Genomic DNA, 27,521 nt, shown 5'->3' with positions numbered 1-27,521 from the left:
CGGAGCGTCCGTGGAGGCGAGCGGACACACGAGAGCCGCGTCTGGAAGATAAGGTCAGTCTGTTCCCTTCTGTATATACGTGTTTATATACTATATATGAGCTTTACTTAGACCCATTGACGTGGTCGAGCTAAGAGAGGTTTCCGACTGAGTGATAAACGCAAGAAACTTGTTCATTGAATCAAAATAACTTCCGCTTCCTGCATGATAACGCTCGCGCCGCGTAAAATCACTGGAGAAGAGAACAGCAAACATGTTTGTACCGTTATACAAACACATAGCGTTGTTTGCATGAAGTTTAATTTAGCTTATTTTTATTACTGTAGAAACAGACAGCTGGTTTGCTTATTTGGGAAGTTTAACATTTAAAGCTTGACTCATTTAAACTCTTAAACTTCTTGTAGCCTACTCTGCGTTTCCATTATATTTGTATGGGGTGCCACTGCCAAGTGCCAGGGTGGCATCGACTGGTTAACAATTAGTCGATTTTTTTTTTTTCCCCCCAAATGAAGCATTTCTAAAGCTGTAAACATTTGGTGAAACCCCTGCTGTTTTGACACATGGCTGTGGGGGAGGTACATACTTAAGTATTTGAAGACTTTGTTTAGTCTCTGCCTCATGTTTTGGCTGTGTCTCAAAATATAGCGAGCTGCCTGCCTAGACAGCATTTTTGGGCTTCATAGGCATATTTCGGCGTATTAAAGAGCGTTTTTTAAGCTCTGAACGATCATCTCTTTTAGAGTCTCGCGTTTAAGGAACTAAAAGATTCTGAACGAACCAAGGACTGTCTTTACACTCGAACCGAGAGCCGTCTTATTCGAATATATTCGACTCATAATGATCCAGGTTACTCTTTTAATCCTATTTTAATCCAAATTGATAATGTAATGAACAACAATATGTGCATTTGCCTTTATTGGAACATTTTAAGCGTGTAGTAGCTATACCACTATAATAATATAAAGAATCGCTGAATTGTTTATTAAATCGGTTAGATTAGTCAGCACCTGGAAAGAGGATTTGAGAAACAGCCATTGTTTTAGTGAATGTCTATTAGTACCAAATGCAAGATACTGAACAAACATGTTATGTTGCAAACATGTTCATATTTTGAACTGAAGCTGCAAAGGTGGTTATATTTGGTCACATTTCCATCCACCAGCACAGTTATTGTGAGTCACTGCTGACAGCTAGACAATATTTATGGGGAGTCTAGACAAGTATTTATTTATAGCTTGACATTGTTCGCCTGAAACTATTTAATAAACAGAAAATGACACATTTGAAAGCTCATTTCTCTGTGGGAGAGTGGAGTGTGCCTCTGCTATGTTTCTTTTATACCAGACAGACAAACCTAATTTAATAAGATTTGTTTTTCATTAAGTTTAGCTGACCATAAAGATGCTTTAGGGCTTGAGATCCAGCACTAACAGGGTGCATCTGCTACTTCCTTAAGAAATGTTCCTCACCCGAAATTCCCTTGCCATGCCAGCTGTACTCAGCTTGACTAATACTACACAACAGCGGATCAGATCACGCAACCTGCAGAGCCTCTTATGCCAGTCAAGGCATTTTGTTTTCTTAATTACACATGCTCCTCTTTCAGCCCTCTAGACTGTATAGACTATACTGAAGCACCTTTACCGCTGTGCAAGAGAACACATTTTGGTTGAAGGTTAACCTTGGTTGAAGGTTAAATGGTGATCCTCTGATTTATTTGAGTCACTTTTACATTTTACTGCTTTGTATAATAACAACAACAATAATAATTTGTTATTTTAAGTTATATGTGCAGACATATAACAACAACAATAATAATAATAATTATTATTATTTGTCTGCACATATAACTTAAAATAACTAAAATTATTATTGTTGTTATTAAATAAAGTAGTAAAATGTAAAAGTGACTTATTATTATTATTACAACTTTTCATAATACTAATTAGTATTTGTTATTTTACATTACATATATTTATATACAGTATTTATAATAAGTATTATTAATACTAATATTATAACGCAAAGTTATTCTGCAATTTAAATGATCATAAGAAAAAAGTAATATGGAACTCATTGCAAAATAGACCATAATAATAATGTAATAATAATAAGTTATTTTGCAATCTAAATGACTAAGAATTTTTTATGAAATGTAGTAGTAGTAATAATAATAATAATAATAATAGTTGTTGTTATTGTGAAAAGTAGTTTTGCAATCTAAATGACTGTAAGAAAAAATTTAAATGTAATAAATAATATTTTTTAATAATAATTGTTAAAATAATAGCACATGCTTTGTATTTGTAATTGTAATAATAATCATAATGCAAAGTTTTTCTGACATTTAAATGATCCCAAGGAAAAATAAATAAATAAATTTGTCTGAAACTCAAGGCCAAATGGACTGCTTCAGATTATATGTTGGTCCTTTTGCATATTGAGCTGTCCTCAGTATATCCAGTCAGTGTTCCAGTCACCCGGTTCTAGTTACCCTATAATATCTCAACAGAAGAGAAGCAGTTGACTTCTGGAATTTAGCTAATTAAGCTACTGTAGCTCGCCTTGTGACTCAACTAGTTTTATAAACTCTTGATGGAGCTCAAATTGCCGTTAAAAGACACAAATGCATTCCAGAAAGCCTCCCTTCACCTCAAGGTCGGAGTTTACACCACTAACCTGTAATACAGAACTATTGCCAGCTGGCTTAAGGTGAATGATGTCTCCATGTCTACACCAAAGGGCCAAGTTTGCAGGATTCGGATGGCCGCCAACCAGCTTTGGAAAGTCACCTTCCATTCTCTTGGTTCAGTTTATTCCTTTCAAGTTGTTCATTCCTTTAATGTTTGCTGGACTGGATTTCAGTAAATAATTGGAGCTGCCAGCGAAGTCCAGGCTGAAGTAGTGATGTCTGCTCAAGTTAGAAAATGAAATGTATACTCTGATGTGGTGTATTCTTAGGACTTCAAGACAATGGTGGTGAATGTAGATTTTGTGATGAAACACTTTGCACTGCATGCCTGAGGCAGTGCGGTACAAATGGTTTTATTTGCCCATCGTCCAAAGAATACCGGCAAACCTCTCGTCATGACCCATCTTGTGTAAAACAGCAAGAATGATTTGAAGGACATTAATTTGGGATTCATATGTAGCTTTCTTCAGTCATGTCACCCTCCCACTTGTAGAATAACATGAAGGCAAGATGACAATAGTGATGGAAGCCTCTTGAGTACTGACACAGAATGTGGGAACACTGGGTTTCAACATCGCTCTACCAACTGTTTATTTTCTGCCTCTGCGTACGTGGTCTCAAAGAACTTTTATTACAAAGAACTGGGGAGTTGAAGCCTTGTACATAGGATATTTTTGGAATCCTTTGAAAAGATGCTGTTTGGTATAGTCACAACAACTGACAAGAAACTACGACAAAGATTTTTTGTATGTGCTTGAACAAATCGCCTTAGAGAAGATAGTAATGTCTAACATTGTTTTTCAGTAAAAGTGTGTGAATTTATATAAATGTATTATGTATATTTTTATATAAATGTAATATAAATAGAAAATGCTTACCAAAATTGCAATTTATTTTATTAAAAATATAGGTAAAAAGAGTATTGTGAAATATTATTACAATTTTAAAGAACTGATTTCTATTTTAATATAATATAAATTGTAATTCCTGTGATGCAAAGCCAAATTTTCAGCATCATAACTACAGTCTGCAGTGTCACATGATACTTCAGAAATCATTCTAATATGATATTTTGGTGCTCAAGAAAGATTGAAAATGGTTGTGATTCTTAATATTTTTTTTAGGATTCAGAATAGAAAGTTCAAAAGAACAGCATTTATTTGAAACAGAAACTTTACTGTCATTTTGAATTTCTCTCTCTCTCTCTCTCTCGCTACATACATATACATATACATATATATATATATATATATATATATATATATAAACATACATACATACATACAGTTGAAGTCAAAACTTTACATACACCTTTCAGAATCTGCAAAATAAGAGGGATCATACAAAATGCATGTTATTGTTTATTTAGTGACCTGAATAAGATCGATAGATAGATAATCTGCCAAAATCTACATTGAGACATTGTTAGTGCACAAGTTATGTTAAAAAATATTAATCTCTCACATAAAAATATGTAATTTAATTTTAAATGACAAAAGAATTTTGATTAAGATATACATCATTAAATACAAAAAGTCTGGCTATGCTTAATGGGTACATTTGTGTACTCTTTAAGCACACCCCTGTTCCCATTAAGCTCACATCATGCTTTATTAAAAATTCTTGTTTATTTTAAAAAGCCTTTTGAAAGAATAATTGAAAAATCTTTTATTTGAAGGTACAAAGTTAATAAAAAATAAAAAAAACACAAAAAAACTAAACACTAAAATCAAGCAACAGGGCATTCAATTTGATCAGTTATATATTCATAGTGAAGTGTCATTTACGAACACTGCAACATCAAGACTAGTCCACGTTCAGCTAAATAACACATATTCAAAAATTTCAAAAAGTTTGTTGTGATCGGAAGGAATTTAAAATCTGCTAGTGTGTGATCCTCAGTTGTTTAGTGTAGGATGGCCAGTTTTCCTTTGTGACTATTTACAAAGTCGTTAAGTGTATGATGCCTGGTGTTTCAAAAATCTGTTCACAGTTTAACAGGTTTCTGATGGACGACTTGCCTCTTTCATCTTTGGCCATAAACTATTGTTATGTCTCAATTTTGTCATCTTAAAGCTGTTAAAATAAGTTATTAGACATTTTATAGTGACAACCATCAGTTAATAAAGTCTGTTTATGAAGTATTTACATAGATCAGTGGTTGGAAACAGGCGGCCCGCGGGCCAAAACTGGCCCGCCAGCAATAATATCTGGCCCGCGCCCGTAGCCAGATTATTTTGATAGCGGCTGGTTCTGAAATAGATCTGTCATGACAGCAACAGTTACTAACAATCAGAGTATGTGAGTGGAGATGTGTGATTTTGAATTGAGCAAGGAGCGGATTTTTTTAAAAGTCGGAGCGTCGTGGTTTTCACTCGCTCCAAGAGCGATCCATCACGAGTACAATTCATGCCAACAACCCGTGATATAACTGCATATTTAGCAAGAATTCACACGTTAAACATATTTAGCTAGCTAGATAGAAAAGAACGTGAAGGCTATGACTGCAGTGGACATGAGCGGAAAGTTATATTTCTCAAGGAATGACAGCTGACAGCTGACTTTTTTTTTTCTCAGAATCGCGTGATATAAACTCGCAATTGCGAGTTAAAAAGTCATAATTCTGAGATATAAACTCGCAATTCTGAGAACATATCAGTCCCCCCCTTTTTCCTTCTGGAGCATCAGTGAGCGTTTGAACTCTCTGTAATAGTTGCAAATGAGTCCCTCAGTTGTCCTCAGTGTGGAAAGATGAATCTCAAAATCAAGTAGTCATTGTTGGAAAGGGTTCAAATACACAAAAATGGTGGAAAACCAAAGAATTTGTGGGACCTGAAGGATTTTTCTGAAGAACAGCAGGCAGTTGAACGGTTCAGGACAAACAAGGGGCTCATGAACAACTATCACTAAACAAAAAAACCACAGCTTTGGATCGTTCAGGGAACAACACAGTATTAAGAATCAAGTGTATGTAAACTTTTGAACGGGGTCATTTTTATAAATTCAACTATTATTTTCTCTTGTGGACAATATGTAAACATCTTTTATGTGAAATATCTTATTCAGGTCAGTACTAAATAAACAATAACATGCATTTTGTATGATCCCTCTTACTTTGGTAAAATAATTAACATTTTGCAGATTCTGAAAGGTGTATGTAAAGTTTTGACTTCAACTGTAAATATATCTATATTGTGCCTTGCCAGCAGAAAATCCTGATTTTTGAACCCTGCACGAGACCGACTGATATTCGTAGGCAATGCAATCTAGGTCTTTCCATTGTATCAACTGTTTGTTTTTGGTTCTAAAGAAAAATGAGTCAAGGTTTGCAAACCTATCATCATGAATGCTTTCCTGGGGCTTTTAAAAGCTATATTTAAGGATTTGTTTGTAACTTAGAACTGTTTAATGTGCCTCTGCAGCTCATCAGCAACATGACTGCTAGACGTTTTGCATCTTAAACGTCCATTTTGTGCATAATTCAATTTAGAACCTTTTCTCAGAGTGTTTTCATGGAGGCCTCATTACGGGTCGCAAAAAAGCCTCAACAGATTTAATGTCTACAGTGGAGGCCCCAAAGCTAAGCTATTTTTCTAATAGCAAGAAATACTTTTATGCAGAGTATCAGGTCAAAATCACAATGGTTTACATGGGGCCCTGAGGACAGGATAAATGAGACTCGTCTCGAGTCATTTTCCCATGGTGATAAGACCAGATGTTGGTAGAGAAAAGCCACATGGATTGAAGGGTGGGAGAAGAGCCTCGTATATAAACACTGATGCTTTGGTTGAATAAACAGATTCTGTATATGCCAGAAAACCCCAAGTTATGAAAAAAGGAAGGGGATGAAATGAAAGTTTGTGATTTACTGTCCTTTCAAGTAACTCAGTGTCTGAGCGACAGTGATTAAATATGGGTTGGGGGAGAAGGTCTCTTTCATGTAGTGAAAAGGATAGAAGGACCTTTGATATCTGAGACGCACTGAACTCTTTGAAAGGATAAACTGTGATTTAAGTCAGTATGGCCATGTGCTTTGATGATCATTTCAGCTTGGCTATTGTTGTGCCATAAATGTTTTTTGGTGGAGCGTCTCCATGTTTTGTTGATTTAGTGAGTGTTTGAGTGCCTTATGCGTGTCTTTTAGACTGAACACATCCACACCCAAGCTATATTCCAGTGCCTTTTCATCTGGAATTTCTACTTGAAAAGAACTTTACACTGAGAGTTCAGCTGTTTCCAAAACCATGACATAAACATCTACAAGAATGACATGGAAGTCGTGGCCTAATGGTTAGAGAGTCGGACTTGTAATCCAAAGGTTGCGGGTTCGAGTCTCGGGCCGGCAGGAATTGTAGGTGGGGGGAGTGAATGTCCGTTCTCTCCACCCTCAATACCACGACTGAGGTCCCCTTGAGCAAGGCACGGAACCCCCAAATGCTCCCTGGGCACCGCAGCATAAAAAGGCTGTCCACTGCTCCGGGTGTGTGTGTTCACTGCTGTGTGTGTGTTCACTGCTGTGTGTGTGTGCACATTGGATGGGTTAAATGCAGAGCACGAATTCCGAGTATGGGTCACCATACTTGGCAGTATGTCACTTCACTTCACTTTTAAAGAATAGACCAGGTGAGTTTTAAGAGGTGCAGGCAATAAAAATTGCCTGCACAATCTCCTGTGTGACGGAATTTTACACCCGGGAATGCCTGCAAACTGTGCTACTGTGGCACCATTTGTTCTGTTCCCTATACGAAAACTTCATCTAAATTGGGATTTTTTGATTATATTAATTATTTTTTTTATTAGAATGGGCAATAATTTTGATAGACTGCTGTCTACAGTAGACTGAAGAAGCTTTTGATATATCTTGAGAGGCGTTTTAATTCTGCTCAGTAGTACCTGTTTTACTATGACTCATTTGGTGAATGTCTATTCTTACATGACTCACATAGATCTTTAAATTATAGAGGTACTGACTACTGACCATGATTTTGTGACTTGCTGAAATATTTAATTTTGATTGGGTAATTATAGCTTTCTGTATTCAGACTGTCAAATGAACTGACTCTTATGAGTAGGGTTGCAAAGGGGTGGAAAATGTCCGGTAAATTTCCTGAAACTTTCCAAAAAGTCAATCAAAGAAACAAAAACAAAAAACAAAGCACACACAATGTAGCCTGACTCCAGATGAAATAAATCTAGTGTGGCAGTCCTTTTAAATTAATAAAAAAACAACAACAACAAAAAAACGGCGCAAACAGTATAATCTGATTCCAGAATGAATGAATCTAGTGAGGCTGCTCTTTTTAGTGAATCAAAAAACATACAGACCTGGGGCCTCATGTATAAACATTTCTATGCCCATTTTGTGCGTACGCTGTTTTCCAAGCACATATCTGGATTTATAAAAAAGAAACTTAGCGTAAATATGTGCGCACCGTACGGATGCTCTTGACTGTGCGTAATGTTTTCATTTCGATATACACATTTACATGAAATATTCCACTCTCATCAATAGAGATAAGCACTGAAATAACAAAGTCATTACACAGAAGTTAAACCAAAATTATATGAATTTAGACATTTGTAGTTGATGCGCTTAATCACTTTTCCTGTGGCATGCAATGTTTTAAAGGGGTCATCGGATGCCCATTTTACACAAGTTGATATGATTCTTTAGGGTCTTAATGAAAGGTCTGTAACATACTGTGGTTAAAATTTCTCAATGGTAGTGTAAAAAACACTTCTTTACCCTGTCAAAATCAGCTCTTTCTTCAGCACGCTGATCTAGTCCATGTTTCTTTAAATCCTATAGTGAGCTCTGCTGACTCCGCCCCTCTCTTCTGTGGAGTGACGAGCAGACCATAGATATGTGTAGATTTCCTATTCGGCCGCTCCAGATCTCACATTCACCATAATAATCAAGCCCATAGAAACAGATCATAATGAGGCATCTAGGTATATATATATCTATGGAGCATACTAAACTTCAGCTGAGAAACTGGCTAACTAGCACATTATTAGGAAAGGCGATTTTGAAAGATTAATAAAAACCCTTATACTCACTTCTGTAGATAAAGCTGGATCACGAATGATTCGGGTGAACATAGACACGTTTATGTAGATCGAGGATCGGCGCATTCACTTCAAAGCAAAATTAACGTTAATCCTCTGCATCTTCAGCGGCTCAGATGTCGGGAGTTAATGATTACTTCTATATTCATTATTACATCCAACAACTAAACAATTAAATCGCTTAATCAGAGACATCTTGTCTTCCCCTGCACCGGAGGCAGACAGCTCTCAGCTCACTCAGGGCGGGTCTAAGGTAAGTCGGTCTTGTCAATCAACTCTCGTGGGAGTGGTCTGTACAGAACTAATTCTAAAACATCCTGGATGATTTTGGCAATAAAAATTCATGTGGCACAAATGGTATTTAGTCCGTATCTCATATTTCCTTAATGTCTTGTACCTTTGACGGTGTTAAACATGGTGTCACGTGGATGGGAATGTGCATGAAAATTATATGCAGATGAGGTTATGCATAGTAAAACTAGTCGTTTTAAGCTCCATATATGGTGATTTCTGGGAGGAGACGGGGTGGAGATGCACGTACGGACAATCTTCCCCTGACTGGGATTTATAAAGGGATTTTTGCTCTTATTCTCAAATCTAGCTTTTGTGCCTACGTACAATTTTATGATGAAATCAACAGAGAGTTTTACACGAGGCCCCTGGACCAGACTTTCTTTTCTATTCTCACTTCTTAGTTAGTACTTTATTTATTTATGTAATCAATTACGAAATAACCCCTTCAGGGTGATACAAGGGAAATTATTGGGCTTTTTTTGAGATAATGCTTGAACAACAGTCCCAGTGTTTTTTACTCATACATTATATCCAACAGATCGACTGACTCATAGTAATAAACAGGCCTACAGGCTGTTTTTCCCTCAGTAACTGGGAGTGTGTATCGTCTTCTCAGAAAATTTCATCATTCCTTGTACTAACATAATCACTATTTAATGAACCAAAGATAGAAGGCACTAAACTTAGTCCTTAGTCATTGCAATAAAGATGACCCATAGGGAGGAACATTAGCACTCAGCCAAAGATGTACCACACACGGTCTCAATCACAAAGGTTTTTTTGTGAAGTAAGTAATCAATTACCCTTGATTGACGATACTTGTGACATTTTAGTTGTTTTGTATTTCTTCACCAAATAGTGCAATAACTGTACCTGTTCATTGTAGCTACATTGAGTCATGCATCTTAATTTAAAGGTATAATTCACCCGAAAATGAATAGCAGAATGAGCTTTATTGGCCAAGTATGTTTACACATACAAAGAATTTGTTGTAGTGACAGAAGCTCCACAGTGCAACAGAGAGACAGCAACAGGACAGGACACAGATAATAAAAGAATAATATCCAAATAGGCAATGTACAACGCAGCAAAAACACGATATATAATATAGACAACTATTTATGTACAGGTCAAGTATGTGCAAATTAGAAATGAGAAAATAAAAATAAAATAATTGAGTGTGGTGAATAGATAATGTATTATAGTTGTGTGTTCCACGTTTATTGTTGAGTGTTCATGAGATGGATTGCCTGAGGGAAGAAACTGTTCCTGTGTCTGGTCGTTCTGGTGCTCAGAGCTCTGTAGCGTCGACCAGACGGTAACAGTTCAAAGAGGGAGTGTGCTGGATGTGAGGGCTCCAGAGTGATTTTACCAGCCCTTTTGCTCACTCTGGATAAGTACAGATCTTGGAGAGTGGGGAGGGTTGCACCAATGATTCGCTCAGCAGTCCGGACTACTCTCCGTAGTCTTCTGAGGTCTGAGGTGTTCAGGGCGGATGTGGGGTGATTTTCAAAACGACAATAAAACTCGTTCAAGTCGTCTGCCAGGTGTTGATTCTCCACAGTGCTGGGGGATGGTGACTTGTAACTGGTGATATCCTTCATTCCTATCCACACTGAAGCAGGATCACTGGAAGATAATTTGTTCCTTAGCTTGTCAGAATAATTCCTCTTTGCCACTCTGATCTCCTTTTCCAGTGTGTATTTGGCCTGTTTGTACAAAACTTTATCCCCTTTTCTGTAAGCATCATCTTTGGCCTGACGGAGCTGTCTGAGTTTTGCATTGAACCATGGTTTGTCGTTGTTGTAGATTAGATGAGGCCTGTTAGGAATGCACATATCCTCACAGAAACTGATATAAGATGTTACAGTCTCTGTGAGCTCATCCAGATCGATGGCAGCAGCTTCAAAAACAGACCAATCAGTGAGAGAGAATCAGGCTTGTAAAACCCGCTCTGTTTCATTAGTCCATCTTTTAACAGATCTTAATACAGGCTTTGCAGATTTAAGTTTCTGCCTGTAGGTCGGAATAAGATGAACCAAACAGTGATCAGAGAGTCCTAAAGCTGCTCGTGGAACCGAGTGATATGCGTCCTTTATTGTTGTGTAACAGTGATCCAATATATTACTGTCTCTGGTGGGACATGTAACAGATTTGCTTTATTAAAGTCCCAGAGAATGATTAAAACAGAGTCCGGGTGTTGTTGTTCTGTGTCTGTGATCATATCAGCAAGTTTCTGTAAAGCTGTGCTCACGCGCGCTTGCGGTGGAATGTAGACACTCAAGAGAATGAACGAGAAGAAATCCTGCGGCGAGTAGAGCGGCTTGCAGTTAATGAAGAGTGTTTCTAGATCTAAACAGCACATCTTCTTTAACACAGTTACATCTGTACACCACCTCTCATTGATGTAAAAGCACATCCCGCCGCTGCGCAATTTCCCCGTTGATTCCGCATCGCGATCTGCTCTGATCAGCTGGTAATTAGGCAGATAATTTGCGCTGTCCGTTATGTTGCCATTTAGCCAGGTTTCCGTGAAACACAGGGCAGCAGAGTTAGAAAAATCCTTGTTTGTCCGGGAGAGCAGAAGGAGTTCATCCATTTTGTTGGGTAGAGAGTGGAGATTCGCCAGATGGATGCTAGGCAATGCCGTTCGAAATCCGCGCTGACGAAGCTTCACGAGCGCCTGTACCTCCTCTAGCGTTTGACCAGAGCTACGGCTCCGCCAACTACAATGTCCAGCAAAACGTCTGAAAAATCAAAATCCGGTAAAAGATTTTGTGGTGTGCTCTGCCGAATGTTCAGCAGGTCATCCCTGGTAAAACTGATCGTATTTGAAAAACAAACAAAAACAGTACAAACACTGGAGAGCAACGCATAATAGCTGCCATCAGCGGTGCCATCTTGGCTAAGCCAGGATGATTGTTTCCAAACCTGTATGACTGTCCTGTCTTAGTTTGTTTGTGCCTATACAATGAAAGTAAATGTGGTACAGATTTTTATTTTTTTCCCACTGTATGGACAAAAACTTTAAATTTGGCCAACATATTTATAGTGCATTAATGTGAAGGTTAGGTTTTGGTGTTGAGGCAAGGTTGGGGATGGTTGTAGATGATTTTGGCCTCAGGGTTGGGAGGTAGAGGTGTGAGAAAGGCCTGTCCTTATACGCAGTTTAACCTGATATGGGCCATTATTGCAGGGTTTTTTAGCTAGGGAAATGAGATGAGATCATTTATTTTTGTAAAATAAAATATTTTACATATTTTTTAATTAAAAATGAATAATGTGTGTTTATACACACACATACACACACAGACGTAGATCTCAAATTTAAAATATAAATAAAAATGAGTCATATAGTTATTTTATAAGTCCGTCCTTTCCAGAACTTTCCGGTAATTTCATAGTACTCCATTAGAGAGGATCAGAGCTTGCTTTATTGTGTCTCTCAGGTCATGGGCAGCCCACATTCCTCTCTCTTTTGACCTGATAAGTGTCTTTCTGTATCCAGTGTCTATCAGATAACTCAGCACTCCTCTCCCGGGAGCTGCATAAAGCCTGAGTGTGAACAGCCTCGGCAGATTGTGTGTCCGCACCTGAATCTGATACCGTTGGGCGAGAAAGTGTGGGATCTTGCAGTTCAGTGAAGACAACCTCTTGCTTTTGCAATGCATTGTTGACGATATTAAGTATATCTTGACAATTCTGTATTTGTTCTAAAATGAACTGAAATGATGATTAAATTCAATCAGAAGAACCATGATATGCAGCTGAGTGCAGGAGGTACAGTATGTAAAAATAATCATGGCATGTTTTTACTACACTGCTAAAGTAACAAGGAAAATGACATATACATTTTCATGTACACATTAAGTAAAAAATAGAAATAAACAAAAACATTTATATATATTTTACTATAACATTTTACTACATGTAAGATGCTTGCATAGGACAAAACATTAAATTCTGAATCGATTAATTATAATTGACTATTTGAACTTAGTCATGGAAACGAATCGTAGTGATATATATGCTGATCATCAGCAAATATCTGACTTTTGAGAAGTTAATTCACCATTTTTTATTACTATACCATATTAATCTTTCAACCATTAAACTTTATAACATTTTAACTTAAAATTTTACTATGTTTTTAATATTCTTATAATCCAGATGTTTTATTGAACAACGTGAGAACAAAATGTCAAACTGCTGTGTGTCTTTGAGGGAAGGTTTATCATATGATCGGGACCAAGAGGTCAGGGGTCACGCTAAAGGCCAAAGTATACTTCTTTTTTTACACGTACGTTAGCGTACGCGTACAGTCGTATGCACAGCCTTGCAAAGTATACTTCATTTGACTCGTACGTGTACACAGACGTTCGACGCATGCGCTTTGCGCCAAATTGAAATACCTCTCCTGGCCTAACGGGGCCAGTGTTTGCGCAATCTCTCGCCACGAGTTAAAACCCATGTAAATAGCTTTGTGTTCTTTCATGCTACAGTTGTACAAATGAGGGTATTTTCTAACCTCTTTGCACAATCTCTTGTCTATGAAGGCCTCCATTGTCGCTGTAGCTAACCCGCATTCCGGTTTGTTCTGTTTATGCAGTTTTGCTTCGGCTACCTTGTGAATCGATACCTCCACAGCAGGGTTGCCACCTTGCGGATAAACTAATTACTGCAAGAGAATTAAATGTGCATGTGCAACCTGCGCATACAAAGTACATGCGGTTACAAAAATCTGGCGGTGTGTGTACTATTCTGATGACGAAAATCACATCACACGCTCTGTACGCTGTCCCCCGAGTACATGTAAAAAGTGAAGTATACTTTGGCCTTAACGGATGCTAGGATAAGATTTATGCACCCACAGTCGTGTGATTTCAGTTAAGAGAAGAATTATGCTGGGACCTTCTCTACAATCAAGACCAGGGTTCATTAGGAAGGAGTCCAAGACAAAGTCTGAGATATTCAGTCGACTGCTAAATAGCTTGTCAAAGTGGAATGTTGAATTGTGGGATTAGAGCTCCACTGCCGCCTCGATCTCATCTCATTTTTCCAGCCAAACCATGTTGAACATCATCTGAGGTTTTTGGTTGGACGTCCACTGTTGCTTGTGGTTCTGATGTCACTCTGGAGAAATGCTCTCCTCGGCTTTCAGCTCAGACACTCGGGCTGTTGTTAAGGGTGTTTCTAAGACTCTTAAGACTTGATAAAAGCTTAACTGAAAGGGCTTGATTCCTCAGTATATCAAGTTACTTACATTGGCTCAATGCTCACAAAGCCTGTTTTGTATGGTAATAATGCCCTTCAGAGCCATTAAAGCTTATCTGCGGGGGCAGAGGGGTTTGCGCTATTGAATAGGTCCGGGATTGTGGTGTGTGAGAGGAACAGTGGTGGTGTCAAAGGATCCTTAACCTGGTATACAATGCTAAAACCATTTCAGATCAGGTAGTTAGAGAATGTTTATGAAAAACGTGCATTTCGGTGATCAGTAGACATAATGGAATGGTTTGAAGATGTAAAAGTGCTGGCTGACCAGGTGCCTTTGCTTAGCGTGATTCATGTCACGGTAAAGGCACGCCAGGTTTAAAGCAAACACACGTGGCTTTCATTTGACACATAATTTAAGGCATGCCAAACATGCTTCTAAATTCTATACGGTAGCTCCGCTAATAACTTCCAGCTTCCCCTGTGTCTCTGAACCATGATACTGCTGGCATGATTACACTTTTAATGCCTCATGAGTGAAACATCTCCTTGAATTGTCAGTTTTCATTATGTCAAATTCTCCCATTGGTAACAAGGGTCTGAAATTAACTCGAGTAACACAATCCTTCATGCTGACCTTAGTTTGCATTGCGTAAAAAGAATGTTCTGTGGCATAGCCTAATGTTGATTACCAAAGTAAAATCTAGTCTCGTACCTTGTTTTTTTAAAGAACAAAATTTAAATGTTAAGCTCATACTTTTATTTAATCTCTTGTGTTAATTAGTCAGTAAAACAGTTTGTTTTGACTTTGTAAACTTGCTTAAATCATCATTTTTGATTTGAGAATACTTAAAGTAAATGTATGCTATGCATTACAAATGATGGTATTCATATAAATCTGACCTGCTTTACATGGTCAGTGAAGTTAAATGATTGGATTTAACTTTACTCATACAAGGTTAGTCATAATGATACACTAGTCATACAGTAGAAAATGTATCCTAAGCTTTTTAACAATAATGAGTGACGAGTGACTGTCTTTTTGAGGGAGTCATTGATCCATTTAACTGATTTGTTCATAAACACTGACTCATTCAGGAATGAAATGTGATATCTTTATGAGTGAGTCATTGAATCAACTCAGCTCAAATAAATTGTTCAGAAACACTGATTCAGTTAGAAACGAAACACAGCTACTGTTTGTTGCTCAGAGTTGAAAATGGCTTGAGTTGAAAATGAGTTGAAAAACAAACCAAATAACAATATTATTCCTAAAATGTATTGTGTTAACTTCTTGGTTGTTGATTAGTTTTGAGTCAATTGACTTTTTACAGTTACTATTACTCGTCTTGTCTCTGTGTGTTTCAGAAAGATTGTCAGTTTGTGTATTATTAATGAAGGTTTTTTTAGTACTTGATTCTTGCTGTAGGTTACAGGTCACCAGTAGATGGCAACAAGTGTCTTTTTCAGAAGAATTCACTCAACCTATTTGTTCAAAAAACATTTAGTCATTAAGGAGCAAAGCTTTGATGTAAACACCTTTACGAGTGAATCATTAATCAACTCAACTGATTCATAAGGGTTCATTTAGGAGCAAAGCTCTGCTAATTTGGTTTGCTTGGAGAAAAAATGGTCCTGCAAGCTACAAAACTGTAACTAAAATATAAGGGAATTAATATGAAACTTGATGTTCACTGATTATTAATTATTAATTATGCCACCAATTATTAATTAATTAAAAACGAACCATATCAGAACTATGGTGAGAGTTGGAGATGTTGAGAGAATTCAACCCATCCACATTAGAAAGTCTATTAACTACGACTCAGGGAAAACAGGCATTAATGTGCATCTCTTTTGTAATAGTTTTAGAAAAGTCATCAATAAGGATGACCTTGAGGGCTAGTTCTGGATAGAGGTGGGGGAAGTCGTCAAGGGACGGGTGAAAAGCAGGGGGGTTGTCTAGGCATTGGGACCGCAGGGTGGAGGTCCTACAGAGATGGACTGGGATAGACCCCTGATGGGCTCCTTTCAGGACTGAAGGAATGGATGTAAAATAGTTGCGTCTGCAGAGCCCCATTTTGCCATATGCTTTGTGCCAAAGCATTGTGCTTGTTTTTTCTTTAACCATCCAATAATGGACTTTATGATGAGATCATTATTAGATATTTCTTAACTTCACAAAATCTTACATTTACATTTAGTCATTTGGCAGACGCTTTTATCCAAAGCGACTTACAATTGGGGAACACAAAAAGCGATTCATCTTGAAGAGGCAATCAGACAGAGGAAGTGCTCGTAACACCAAGTCTCAGTCATTGTTCAAATAAGTACAAGCTAGTAAGGGAGGGAGAGAAAGAGAGGGAAAGAGTTTTTTTTTTTGAGTTTAGGATGAAGTCAAGTACTGCCGAAAGAGATGAGTTTTCAGTTGTTGCTTGAAGATTGCCAGGGATCCAGCGTTCCGGATAGGGGTGGGAAGATTATTCCACCAGCCAGGAATGGTGAACGAGAATGTTCTGGAGAGTGATTTTGAGCCTCTCTGTGATGGTACCACAAGGCGTCGCTCACTAGCAGATCTCAGACTTCTGGAGGGGATGTAGGTTCGTAATAGTGAGTGGAAGTAGGAGGGTGCTGAGCCTGTGGTAGTTCTGTATGCAAGCATCAGAGTCTTGTACTTGATGCGAGCTGCCACTGGTAGCCAGTGCAAGGAGATGAAGAGAGGTGTAACATGCGCTCTTTTGGGCTCGTTGAAGATCAGTCGTGCCGCTGCATTCTGAATCATTTGTAGAGGTTTGATGGCAGACCAGCCAGAAGAGCATTGCAGTAGTCCAGTCTAGAAACGACAAGGGCCTGGACAAGAAGTTGCGCAGCATGCTTTGTCAGAAAGGGCCTGATCTTTCTGATGTTGTGTAGTGCAAACCTGCAGGATCGAGCAGTCTTTGCAATGTGCTCTTTGAAGGTCAGCTGGTCATCAAAGATTACACCAAGATTTCTGACCGAAGTTGATGGGGTGATCATTGATGAGCCTAACTGAATCGTGAAGTCATGCAGTAGAGAAAGTTCCGTCTTTGCCAGGTTGAGCTGTAGGTAATGTTCTTTCATCCATGCCGAGATGTCCGCCAGGCAGCCTGAGATCCGTGCAGCTACCGGTGGGTCATCTGGTTGAAAAGAGAGATAGAGCTGTGTGTCATCGGCGTAGCAGTGATAGGAGAATCCATGTGCATGTATGATGGGATCCAGCGATGTAGTGAACCATTAATGCAAAAATGTGCATTTTTTTAGTGGCGCTAGCTGTTTAGACTCCTCTATATTTAGATTAAACATTTTCCTTATTTATTTAAATACTTAAAATAAGTCCACTATGGTGCTGAAATAACAAATGCTAATGAAGTCTTTGTTATATTTTTTGGTTTGTTTTGGTCTCTTGATTATATCCCTATTTTAAAAAACTGTTTAATGAATCTTTAAATACAAAATGAACTTGTAGATTTGAATAATTTCCGCAAAGTTTCTTATAGATTCTTCAAATGGAGATGATATGCTTTCTATCTGCCAACGTTGAGCAGATGGCCCACATAGACGGAGGAATGTAACACCAAATATGAATTTAGCACCTGGTTGTTTTTCATCCTCCTGAAAGGTGGCGGCTGCTCTGAGTGTTCTCACACATGTCTCATAATCAGATGGCAGGGTGACAGTCAGCGCCAGAGATGCAGAAGTCGCCGTCGCTCGTGGTGTAATATCTGAGCTCAGGAAGAGCTTGATGTAATCGAGAGAGAGTTTCAGCACTTTAAACATTATTGAGAGCAACTCTGAAGCAAATCAAGTTACCTGAAGTGCTCAGAGAGAAGTAAGTGATCGAATATGGTCTGTTCTTGTTGAAATCTGTTTTTAGTCATGTTTTCTATTGCGCTTTGCCTCTCATTCGTGTTGTAGCAACAATTATATGCATTTGAAAAGCAAATAGCCTCTCTCTGCAAGGTCAGAATGTGAAAAGCTTTTGTTGTTGGAAGTTTCGTGTCATTTTGAGAAAAGACGTCCTTCACCTGACTGACATGTCATGCCCAGGAGAGTTGTGGGAGGAAATGATATTCAGAGAGGGAGTGCGTTGGTGTTGTATTTCATATGAGATACTCTGTTTGTACATGTATGGAGAAGAACGGTGGGTTGTGGATGAAGTCATTGGTGGAGGTAAATGTTGTAGCAGATTTGATGATAGACCTGAACAGCTTGGCATGAAATAAACAGTTGTAACTAATGGTTATTTTGATATCTAATTAGATGGATTTATTGACTTTTCAGGTGATTTATGAAACAGTGACTGATCAGATTTTAATGTACTGCTCAGTTTTTCCTTTTTTAAGAGACTGTGCATATGCTAACTAACAATAAAGACTGATGAATCAATTAAAAAAAAAATACTTTTAATGAACTTGTGGCCAATTTTTTTTTCAACTTGGCATCCAACGTCAAAAATCAACAAAAACGTATCTTTTAGTAATATATATTATTATTTATAATAATAAATAAATGAAGAGTTCAGATGCAAAAACCTCTAAGTGCCATCTGAAATTTTCATCTAAAATTAGCATTTTATCAGACTCCTATGTTTACGTTCAGTAATTTTACTCTAATGGCAATGTATAGGTCCTTTTCTATGCAATTAAAGTGAAATAACTGAACATAAATATAGGAACCTTATAAAAATGCTCATTTTAGAAGAAAATTTCAGATGGCACTTAGAGGCTTTTGCATCTGAACTCTTCAAATATATATATATATATATATATATATATATAGAGAGAGAGAGAGAGAGAGAGAGAGAGAGAGTGCTGTCTTATTAATTAATATGCATTTAGAAGGACTGTTTTGTATGGAAGCCAATTTCTGCCACAGGAAAAAAAACAAAAAAACATGCTTTGGTAAATTATGCTTTTGTAATTGACAAGATCAAAATGATTACATAAAATGTAAAAAATATGACAGTCATAATTATGAGACCAAATATTTAAATTATATGACAAGTCAAAATATGACATTATAACTCATATAAAAGTCAAAACTATAACAAAAAAATAAAAATTGATAATTGTGAGATAAAAAGCCAAAATTATGATACAAAGGTTTTTTTTACTTTTTGCCTATGATTTACCATGCCATCATTTTGACTTTTTATGTCATAATTATAATTTACCAAAGGATGATTGTTTTCTTATGTGGCAGAAATGGGCTTCTATATAGTTTTGTGACACATTGAACAGAAGTACAGTAATTTTCCAATAACCGATTGTCATATGTTTTCACACTAATTTCTTATAGTATTTGACATTTAGAATGTAAATACATTTTGCCACTCTAATGTTTAGAAATGGGCAAATATCAAGCACTAGATTAGTTTTAATTTCCATTTTTTAGCTGAATATTTTAGTGGATGGATTGAACCTGAGACACATGGATTCAGGTTCAATCCATCCAGTAAAATATTCAGCTAAAAAATGGAAATTAAAACTAATCTAGTGCTTGATATTTGCCCATTTCTAAACATTAGAGTGGCAAAATGTATTTACATTCTAAATGTCAAATAGAGTTAAATTACTTGTAAACTTCAATTCAGACTCCTAGACTAGTCAACAACCATCATTGTTTGAAACTCTATTCCCACTGGAATGTTCCAGAATAAGCATGAATGACCTGCTGAAGAAAACAAATCCTGATATTAGTCATAAAAAATTAATAATTGCACAATTTCCCCCGGTGAACGAAAAGCAGCCACAGAGTAATTCTCTCAATGCACTGTTCTCCACTGGAAACTGTAAAAATCTGACTCATTATCGTTGCTTTTCATGAACAAAGGCTGCTAATTAGAGGTGGCAACTGCAGTGAGGAGGCCTGGTCGCATCAGCTCTGAGTGAACGAGCTAATGACAGAGCGAGGGGAAGGTGGGCTGTCGGGTAGGGTGACCTTAATATGGCCGGAGGGTCAGGAACGGAGAGAACGACATCTGCAGGAATGTGTTTTATAGTGATCACCACAAAAACAGATCATGTATACCTTTTGTCTTTTCTTTTCAGATCAAGAATGCTGAAGACACAATGGATCCCCTAGTTCATCTGAGCCTGTTGGGAGTCCGAATCTCTGCTCTCCCGCACCCAATGCGCCCACCTTGTCCCTGGGCACCTGACCCTGTGCCTTTCCCCTTCTCCTGGAAGACTGAGTAGAATTTTCACACCGACGCACGGGAGAAAGGTGAACCCTTCCTGTGTAAATATGACTGGATGGAGGTCTCAGTGGCGTCTGGTCCTGCTCAACTCACTGACGTGTGGCCTGGAGATCTGCGTGGCGGCTGGGATCACCTACGTGCCCCCTCTGTTGCTGGAGGCTGGCGTGGAGGAACAGTACATGACGATGGTCTTGGGTAAGGTTTCAGTCTAACCTTGGAATGTCGAACTAGGGTTTATGATTGGTTAATGAAGGGCCAGCAAGTCAAGGTGGTTTCCCACTAAGGAGTTGATCCTATAATGGTGGTCATTATCATAATTACTGGCTAAATCACTCGCTGCCCCATCCAGGTGGTAATCAGGTGCTAATTGGAAGGCACTGGACTGCAGGAAGAGGCCCGGAGGCTCGAGGGGTCAGCAGCTTTGTGGAAGCTTGTATAGTTTTACTGCATCCTGTTCAAATTCTGTGGGACTTTCCTCTGGACTTTCATCAGATAATATAGTCATCATGGGCTGCCTTGGAGCCGGAAGCTTCTTTCTCAGATTTATTGGGTTTGTGCAGTGGACTGTTATTTAAATATGCACTTTTTACATTTTGCACCAGACGGTCAGAAGATGTGTGGTGTGTTAATACATACTACACACCGCTATCTTTGTCAACAGCTGCAGTGGAAATCAAAGAAAGATCCTTTGTGCTCATTTTCATTCACAAGCTATATAAACTCATAATGTTGTTGCCATTAGAAGTGCTTTCAAAAGCTTTTGTGTGTGGTTGTATGTGATTCCAGAGGTTTTGTTGGACTGTTTCTTAATGGAGTGGGGTTTGGAGGCATTTTATTCATTGTAATGTTATGGTGACCTGAGAAGTACATTTCTTTAGTCTGGGCTTTTTGGACCAGATTGATGCTCATGTTATGAGTTGTTTGTGACTAACAGTGCATTGTAGGTATAAGTTTTTTTTCCCCATGGAACTTAAACCCATGACCTTGGTTTTGTTAAAGCCATGGGTTTCCATTGCAGCTACAGAAACTTAGAAAATTAAGTTAGGTTAAGTTAAAATTACAGAAAATTAGGATGACTATAATGAATTGCACTGTGTAGTATATAAAAGAGTCATATGATTAATTGTCTCAAACTGTTGTTAACAGTACAAAGGCACCTTTAAAAGGAAGTGGGCTGAGGCCCACTCTCCCTCCACTTTGGGGAAAAAACAGCTTGTGTTGACTTACAGGCGCAGTTGACCGACATTGTTAAATAAATCTCTTTAGGGTAGGCAGTTCCACATGGTTTTTCGATACCTGCTCAGTGTCTTAAGTGCAGTTGCCTTACAATTGTTTTAGGTGTGATATTCCACACATGCTTCCATTTTCCGGTTTACAGCTCTTGCGGAAATGTGGTTTTGTAGCATGTGAGAGTTTGCAAATATTGCCATAGTGCTAAATCCCCCCCCCCTCATAAATTAGGCTCAAAAACACTATATACTCTACTGTTCAAAAGTGCGGGGTCTGTAAGATTTTTTTTAAAAGAAATAAATACTTTTATTCAGCAAGTACAAAATTAATTACAAGTGACGGTAAAGGCATTTATAATGCTACAAAAGATTTATATTTCAAATAAATGCTGTACTTTTGAACTACCTATTCTTAGAAGAATTCTTAGAAAATATTAAGCAACTGTTTTCAGCACAGCTAATAAACATTTCAAGACACATTTCTTTAGCAGCAAATCAGCATATTTGAGTTATTTATGAAGGATCATGTGATATTGAATAGTGGAGTAATGATGCTGAAAATTCAGCTTTGCCTTTGCAGGAATGAACAACATAATTGGTCATTCAATTTTTTACTTATTAAACAATTTTGATTTATAGTAATAATTAATAATTCTTCTGTTAAATGTATGCAATTTTTCACAATATACTTTCAACTAATTAATGTTTTTATATTCTTTTTCCATTAAACCTATTAAGATTTGTACCATGTGCACTGAGTAAACTGACTCCAGTGAACTTTTAATTGCATTTTGAGCATGTTCAGGTCATCTTTCCACCACGCACTTGAATAAAAATAGCTGCTGAAGATCTAGACATGAGTCAAAATGGGAATCAGTGCCCAACCAGTGCACTGAGTCATCTGCTTTAATTAGAAAAGCTGTGGGGACGAGGGAGCAGAGCCAGATACTGCTCACCTTAAACTACAGGCAGCATTACAGTAGGCTGAAGATGAAGGCAAAAGATAGAGGCCATGGCTGTGATTTTCTGACATGTTGTCTCCAATGGCAAAAATCGTTTCTTGTTTAATATTCATATACTTTTTCATTAGGTATTGGACCTGTCCTGGGACTTCTCTTCATCCCCCTGATTGGCTCAGCCAGCGATCACTGCAACAGCAGCTACGGCCGACGGCGACCCTTCATATGGCTGCTGTCGTTGGGAGTTCTCCTAGCCCTTTTTATCATACCACATGCTGACGTGTTGGCCACCAACCTGAGCTGGGGCAGCACCCGCCGCAACCAGCCTCTCCAGGTGGGCCTGCTCATCCTAGGCGTGGGCCTATTGGACTTCTGCGGACAGGTGTGCTTTACGCCACTGGAGGCGCTACTCTCAGACCTTTACCGTAAACGGGATGACTGCGGACAGGCATTCGCTATGTTCTCCTTCATGGTAAGCCTTGGAGGTTGCGTAGGCTATTTGCTACCCGCCCTGGACTGGAGTGGTGGGCTCCTTTCCTTCTATCTGGGTGGTCAGGCTGAATGCTTGTTCTCCCTCCTCATCCTCATCTTCGTGGTCAGCGTGTTAGTGACCATGAAAGTGTCCGAGGAGCCCTCGTCCACCGTGGAACCGGGGCTGTCGGAGCCCGGACGGTGTTTTCCACGCTCGTGCTGCTATCTGTTTCAGTGTAAGCTGCGGACACTGAAGTCTGGCCCACTCATGTGCCTGCTGAGGACTTGCTGGTCCATGACACCGGCCATTTATCGCAGCTACTGCCACGTTCCGCGTGTCATGCGACAGCTGTGTTTGGCGCAGCTCTGCAGCTGGATGGGTGTCATGTCCTTCATGCTCTTCTACACAGATTTTGTCGGCGAGGGATTGTACGAAGGAGTTCCCAGCGCCGCTCCGGGTACCGCTCTCAGGCAACGCTATGATGAAGGTTAGTATTTACTTTCTATTTACTTTCTTGAAGGGGACCTATTAAGCCCCTTTTTACAAGATGTAAAATAAGTCTCTGATGTCCCCAGAGCATATATGTGACGTTTTAGCTCAGAATACCCCACAGATAATTTTTTAAGGCTTGTTAAAATTGCCACTTTTAGGGTATGAGCCCAAACGCCTGATTTTGAGTATGTTGCTTTAAATGCAAATGAGCTGTTGCTCCCGGAGAAGAGGGTGGAGCTTCAAGAGCTCAAGCTCCTGTATTAGTAGTGCTAGCCTTTGCAAATAAACATTCCACTATTAATACAAGCCTGTCATCTGAAATACGAAATGTGTTGTGATTGGTTAGCTGTCACAGTGCATTCGGCGAACAGCTTCAATAGGGTCTGGCTGCAGACTTGCACTTGCACTCTCAGTACTTGCACGCTCAGACACTTGCGCTTCCGCGACAGATGTCACTTGCAGTCTGTTTTATTTTGTTCTATTTATTGATTATTTTTTGTTTGAATCGCTCAAAATTTTACAACAGTAGCCAAGTGGTGAAGACAAAAAAAAATAAACTAAATTACAATGTCACTTGCACTCTCCCCTATCTGCGACGTCACTTGTATTCGACACGAATCGTGTGTGTTGCCAATGGAGACAAGACGCTGTGGTGGTTAAATGATTAAAACTAATTTAGTGCAATAACGAATAGGGTCCTGCAAGTCATCTGTAGGAGGAAAAGACAAGACCTGCAAATCCGTGGCTACAGAACAGCAGAAAATGAACGGGTAATTTCTACTTCCCGGGTCCGTTACGTCACAAACCCAGATAAACCCTGCCCCCGAAACATGCAGCAAAAGCCATGTTGTGCTGCTTTAGAGAAGAGGAAGAGAAAACTAGGGGTGCACGTAAAAATCTATATGAATTGCAATTCTGTCTTGTAAGGATCCTAATGTATTCACAAGTTTCAAAATCAATGTTCTAAAGGAGCGGTTCTTAATTCTGTTCCTTGCGTCGCCCTGCTCTGCATCTCTCTCTCTCTCAGATCACCAGCTCAGCTCCAACAATAAACTGTTCCAATTATACACTTTATGCTTAATAATAATATTTTTCACATAGCTATGAGAAGCGTTATACATGGTGTACATGCGTGCAGTTGCTGTACTGTATTAAAGCTTTTATCAGGATAAAACCATATATTAAAAGCTAACAGAAGAGGTAGCATTTACAAATAACAGCCTATCTAAAAGTATGAGACCACAACAAACAAAAAAACATAGCATTAAGAGCTGTGCTTGCACAGGTTCTGCTCGATCCTCTTCACTAATATCCTCTGCATCTCAATCGGGCTCAAATTGATAAGTGATACTGATGACATCATTGTTTACAATACAACCGGAGCACATGCCGCTGAGGCGAGGGGCGGGACATATAGACACGCACTAGAGGCGGTTTAGCCAATCACAACACACTGGACCAGCTAATCTAATCTGAGCCCATTGCGTATTTCTGAGGGAGGGGCTTCATAAAACCAGGATATGATCAGCGCATTTACAGGAGAAGGGACAAAGCGGTGTGGAATAAAGGTAAATTATGTGAAAAATAATGCGTTTTTTAAAAAACTAAACATTAACACGTTAGACTGCACCCCATAAACACAATCAAGCCTAGAAAAACAAAACAGTCAACCTCCTCTTTAAATGATAATGAATCCGAATATGTCTAATCATATCTATAATTATCTAATCAGAACCAACCAGTTTCTCATGTGAAATTCTCTAACATCACCCCTGCAGGTATCCGTATGGGCAGCCTGGGCCTGTTCTTGCAGTGTGCTACCTCAACCTTCTTCTCACTGGTCATGAGCAGACTAGTGTGTCTCTTTGGGTCCAGGACGGTCTATCTGAGCAGCATGGTGTGCTTCACCATCTCCGCTCTGGTCATCTGCTTGTCTAAGAGTGTCCTGTTGGTCACAGCTATGTCGGCCCTCACTGGCTTTGCCTATGCCACACTGCAGACACTGCCTTACACGCTTACCTGCCACTACCACAAAGAAAAAAAGGTAGGCATTTCATACTTACATATATTTTCTGTCTTTTCTTGTATAGAAAATTGCATCATATATATAGACTCAAAATTGTTTTACAATACTTTTTTTCCACTATTTTTAGAAAGGAAAACAATGTTAAAATATATCACAAAAGCCGAGTTCGAACTGGCAGAAACCAAATAAGCACCACATGTCAGTTAGAAGCCAGCTTGCAATATTTACCTTATCATTTACTGTCATGCCTTTGTGGTGTCTATAAATAACATGGCAAAAATGATAAATTATAAAAACTAGATAAATTTGTTTCATATGTCTCACTTGCTTCTCATCGCTAACGTCCTTCAGGTGTACATGCAAAACAGCGAAACCAAAAAAATGCACAAAAATGGATTCACCATCACAAGGGATTCTGTTTGTCTGACACTAGACAACGGCCCTGGAGATCTCAACCACAAGAGTGGCACTTCCAATGGGCATGTTCCTTACAGTAGTGATGAACCAGAGTATTACCCACCTCTGCATCAGAACGGTGCCCCCCTTGGTCTGGAGTCAGAGGATTTTGAGAAACGTGGGGTGGGACTAGACTTTGCCATTCTGGACAGCACCTTCCTTCTCTCTCAGGTCTTCCCTACCCTCTTCATGGGCATGATCGTCCAGTTCACAGAGTCCGTCACTGCGTACATCATCTCCTCTGCCATCTTTGGTGCCATTGGCATCTATTTCGCCACCCACATCATCTTTGACCAAAAGGACCTCAGAAGTTGAAAGAAGCTGTAATCATGTGAGTCATTTCACAGTTGACCTTTTACTAAGCATCATGTTAAATGTTACTGACTAATCTACGGAAAGGGATGGTAAAAAAATGAGATGGGAGGAAAAATTATATTTCAATGCTTTTGCGTTCTCTCACAAAAGTATTGCGTTCTCCTGAAACATTGCATTTTCTCACAAACCTTTTGTGATGGAAATAATATGAAGACGGTGGAAAATGCAAATGTTTTGCTTCCAAACAAAGCATTTCTCAGGGGAACGCAATACTTTTGTGAGAGAACAAATGTTTTGTGAGAAAATGCAATGTTTCTCGGAGGAACGCAATACTTTTGCAAGAAAATACAAAATTTTGGGGGAAGGGTATACTTTTGTAAGAATGCAAAGTTTCTTGGGGGAACAATACTTTTACGAGAGAACATGTTTTGCGAGAGAATACAAAGTTTCTTGAGGGAATGCAATACTTTTGCGAAAGAATGCAAAGTTTCTTGGGGAGTGCAATACTTTTACAAGAGAACACAAATGTTTTGCAAGAGAATACAAAATTTTGGGGAACATAATCCTTTCAAATTTAAAATCTTTCCAAAAATTTCTCCCAAATGTGTATGTGTATGTATATATAATATAATACTTTTTTTTTTTCATAATGCCTACTTAGGGGCTCAGTACCAATCCTAGCTTAGAAAAGCTTATTCTAATGCAAGGCTATATAAGTCATTTGTACTACATTTTACTGACTGCATTGTTTATCCTTTTTTCTTCATAGGTCATGTTTGTTTTGAGGATGAATTGTGCTTTCTCAGATCTCCATGGGACCAATGGACACATCAAACTGGACTCGATGTAATTCCTGTTGTGTTTTAAAGACTTTTGTAAAGAACTATTTTACTGTATATATTTTTATATTTATAATATATACATATATTTATATCCCTATGGGAATTTTTATGCAACCCGTTTTGGCGAGGTCTGTATTTATGTAGTACTTTAATCTTGTTTAACTTGTTTGTCAAACAAAAGTGTCTTAATTTTTTTTAACCTGTAATCTTGGTTGGTAACCAAGACTAATAGCACAATATTGCC

At 38.5% G+C, this 27,521-nt stretch overlaps 1 protein-coding gene across 1 annotated transcript; it reads left to right on the top strand.

The window, feature by feature from the left end:
• Positions 1 to 22: 22 nt before the first annotated feature.
• LOC306866493 (solute carrier family 45 member 3-like) lies at positions 23 to 26,435 on the top strand (the record flags this gene model as incomplete). Its single annotated transcript, XM_079411734.1, has 5 exons — positions 23 to 53; positions 20,338 to 20,681; positions 22,806 to 23,633; positions 25,417 to 25,682; positions 26,016 to 26,435. The coding sequence occupies exons 2-5, from the start codon at positions 20,534 to 20,536 to the stop codon at positions 26,433 to 26,435; spliced, it is 1,662 nt and encodes a 553-aa protein (XP_079267860.1). The 5' UTR covers positions 23 to 53; positions 20,338 to 20,533.
• Between the last annotated feature and the right edge of the window lie 1,086 nt (positions 26,436 to 27,521).

The sequence above is a fragment of the Barbus barbus genome (genome assembly GCF_936440315.1).
Source record: "Barbus barbus genome assembly, chromosome: 48".
In the NCBI taxonomy this organism is placed as follows: Eukaryota; Metazoa; Chordata; class Actinopteri; order Cypriniformes; family Cyprinidae; genus Barbus; species Barbus barbus.
This window is presented reverse-complemented; position numbering and strand designations above follow the sequence as displayed.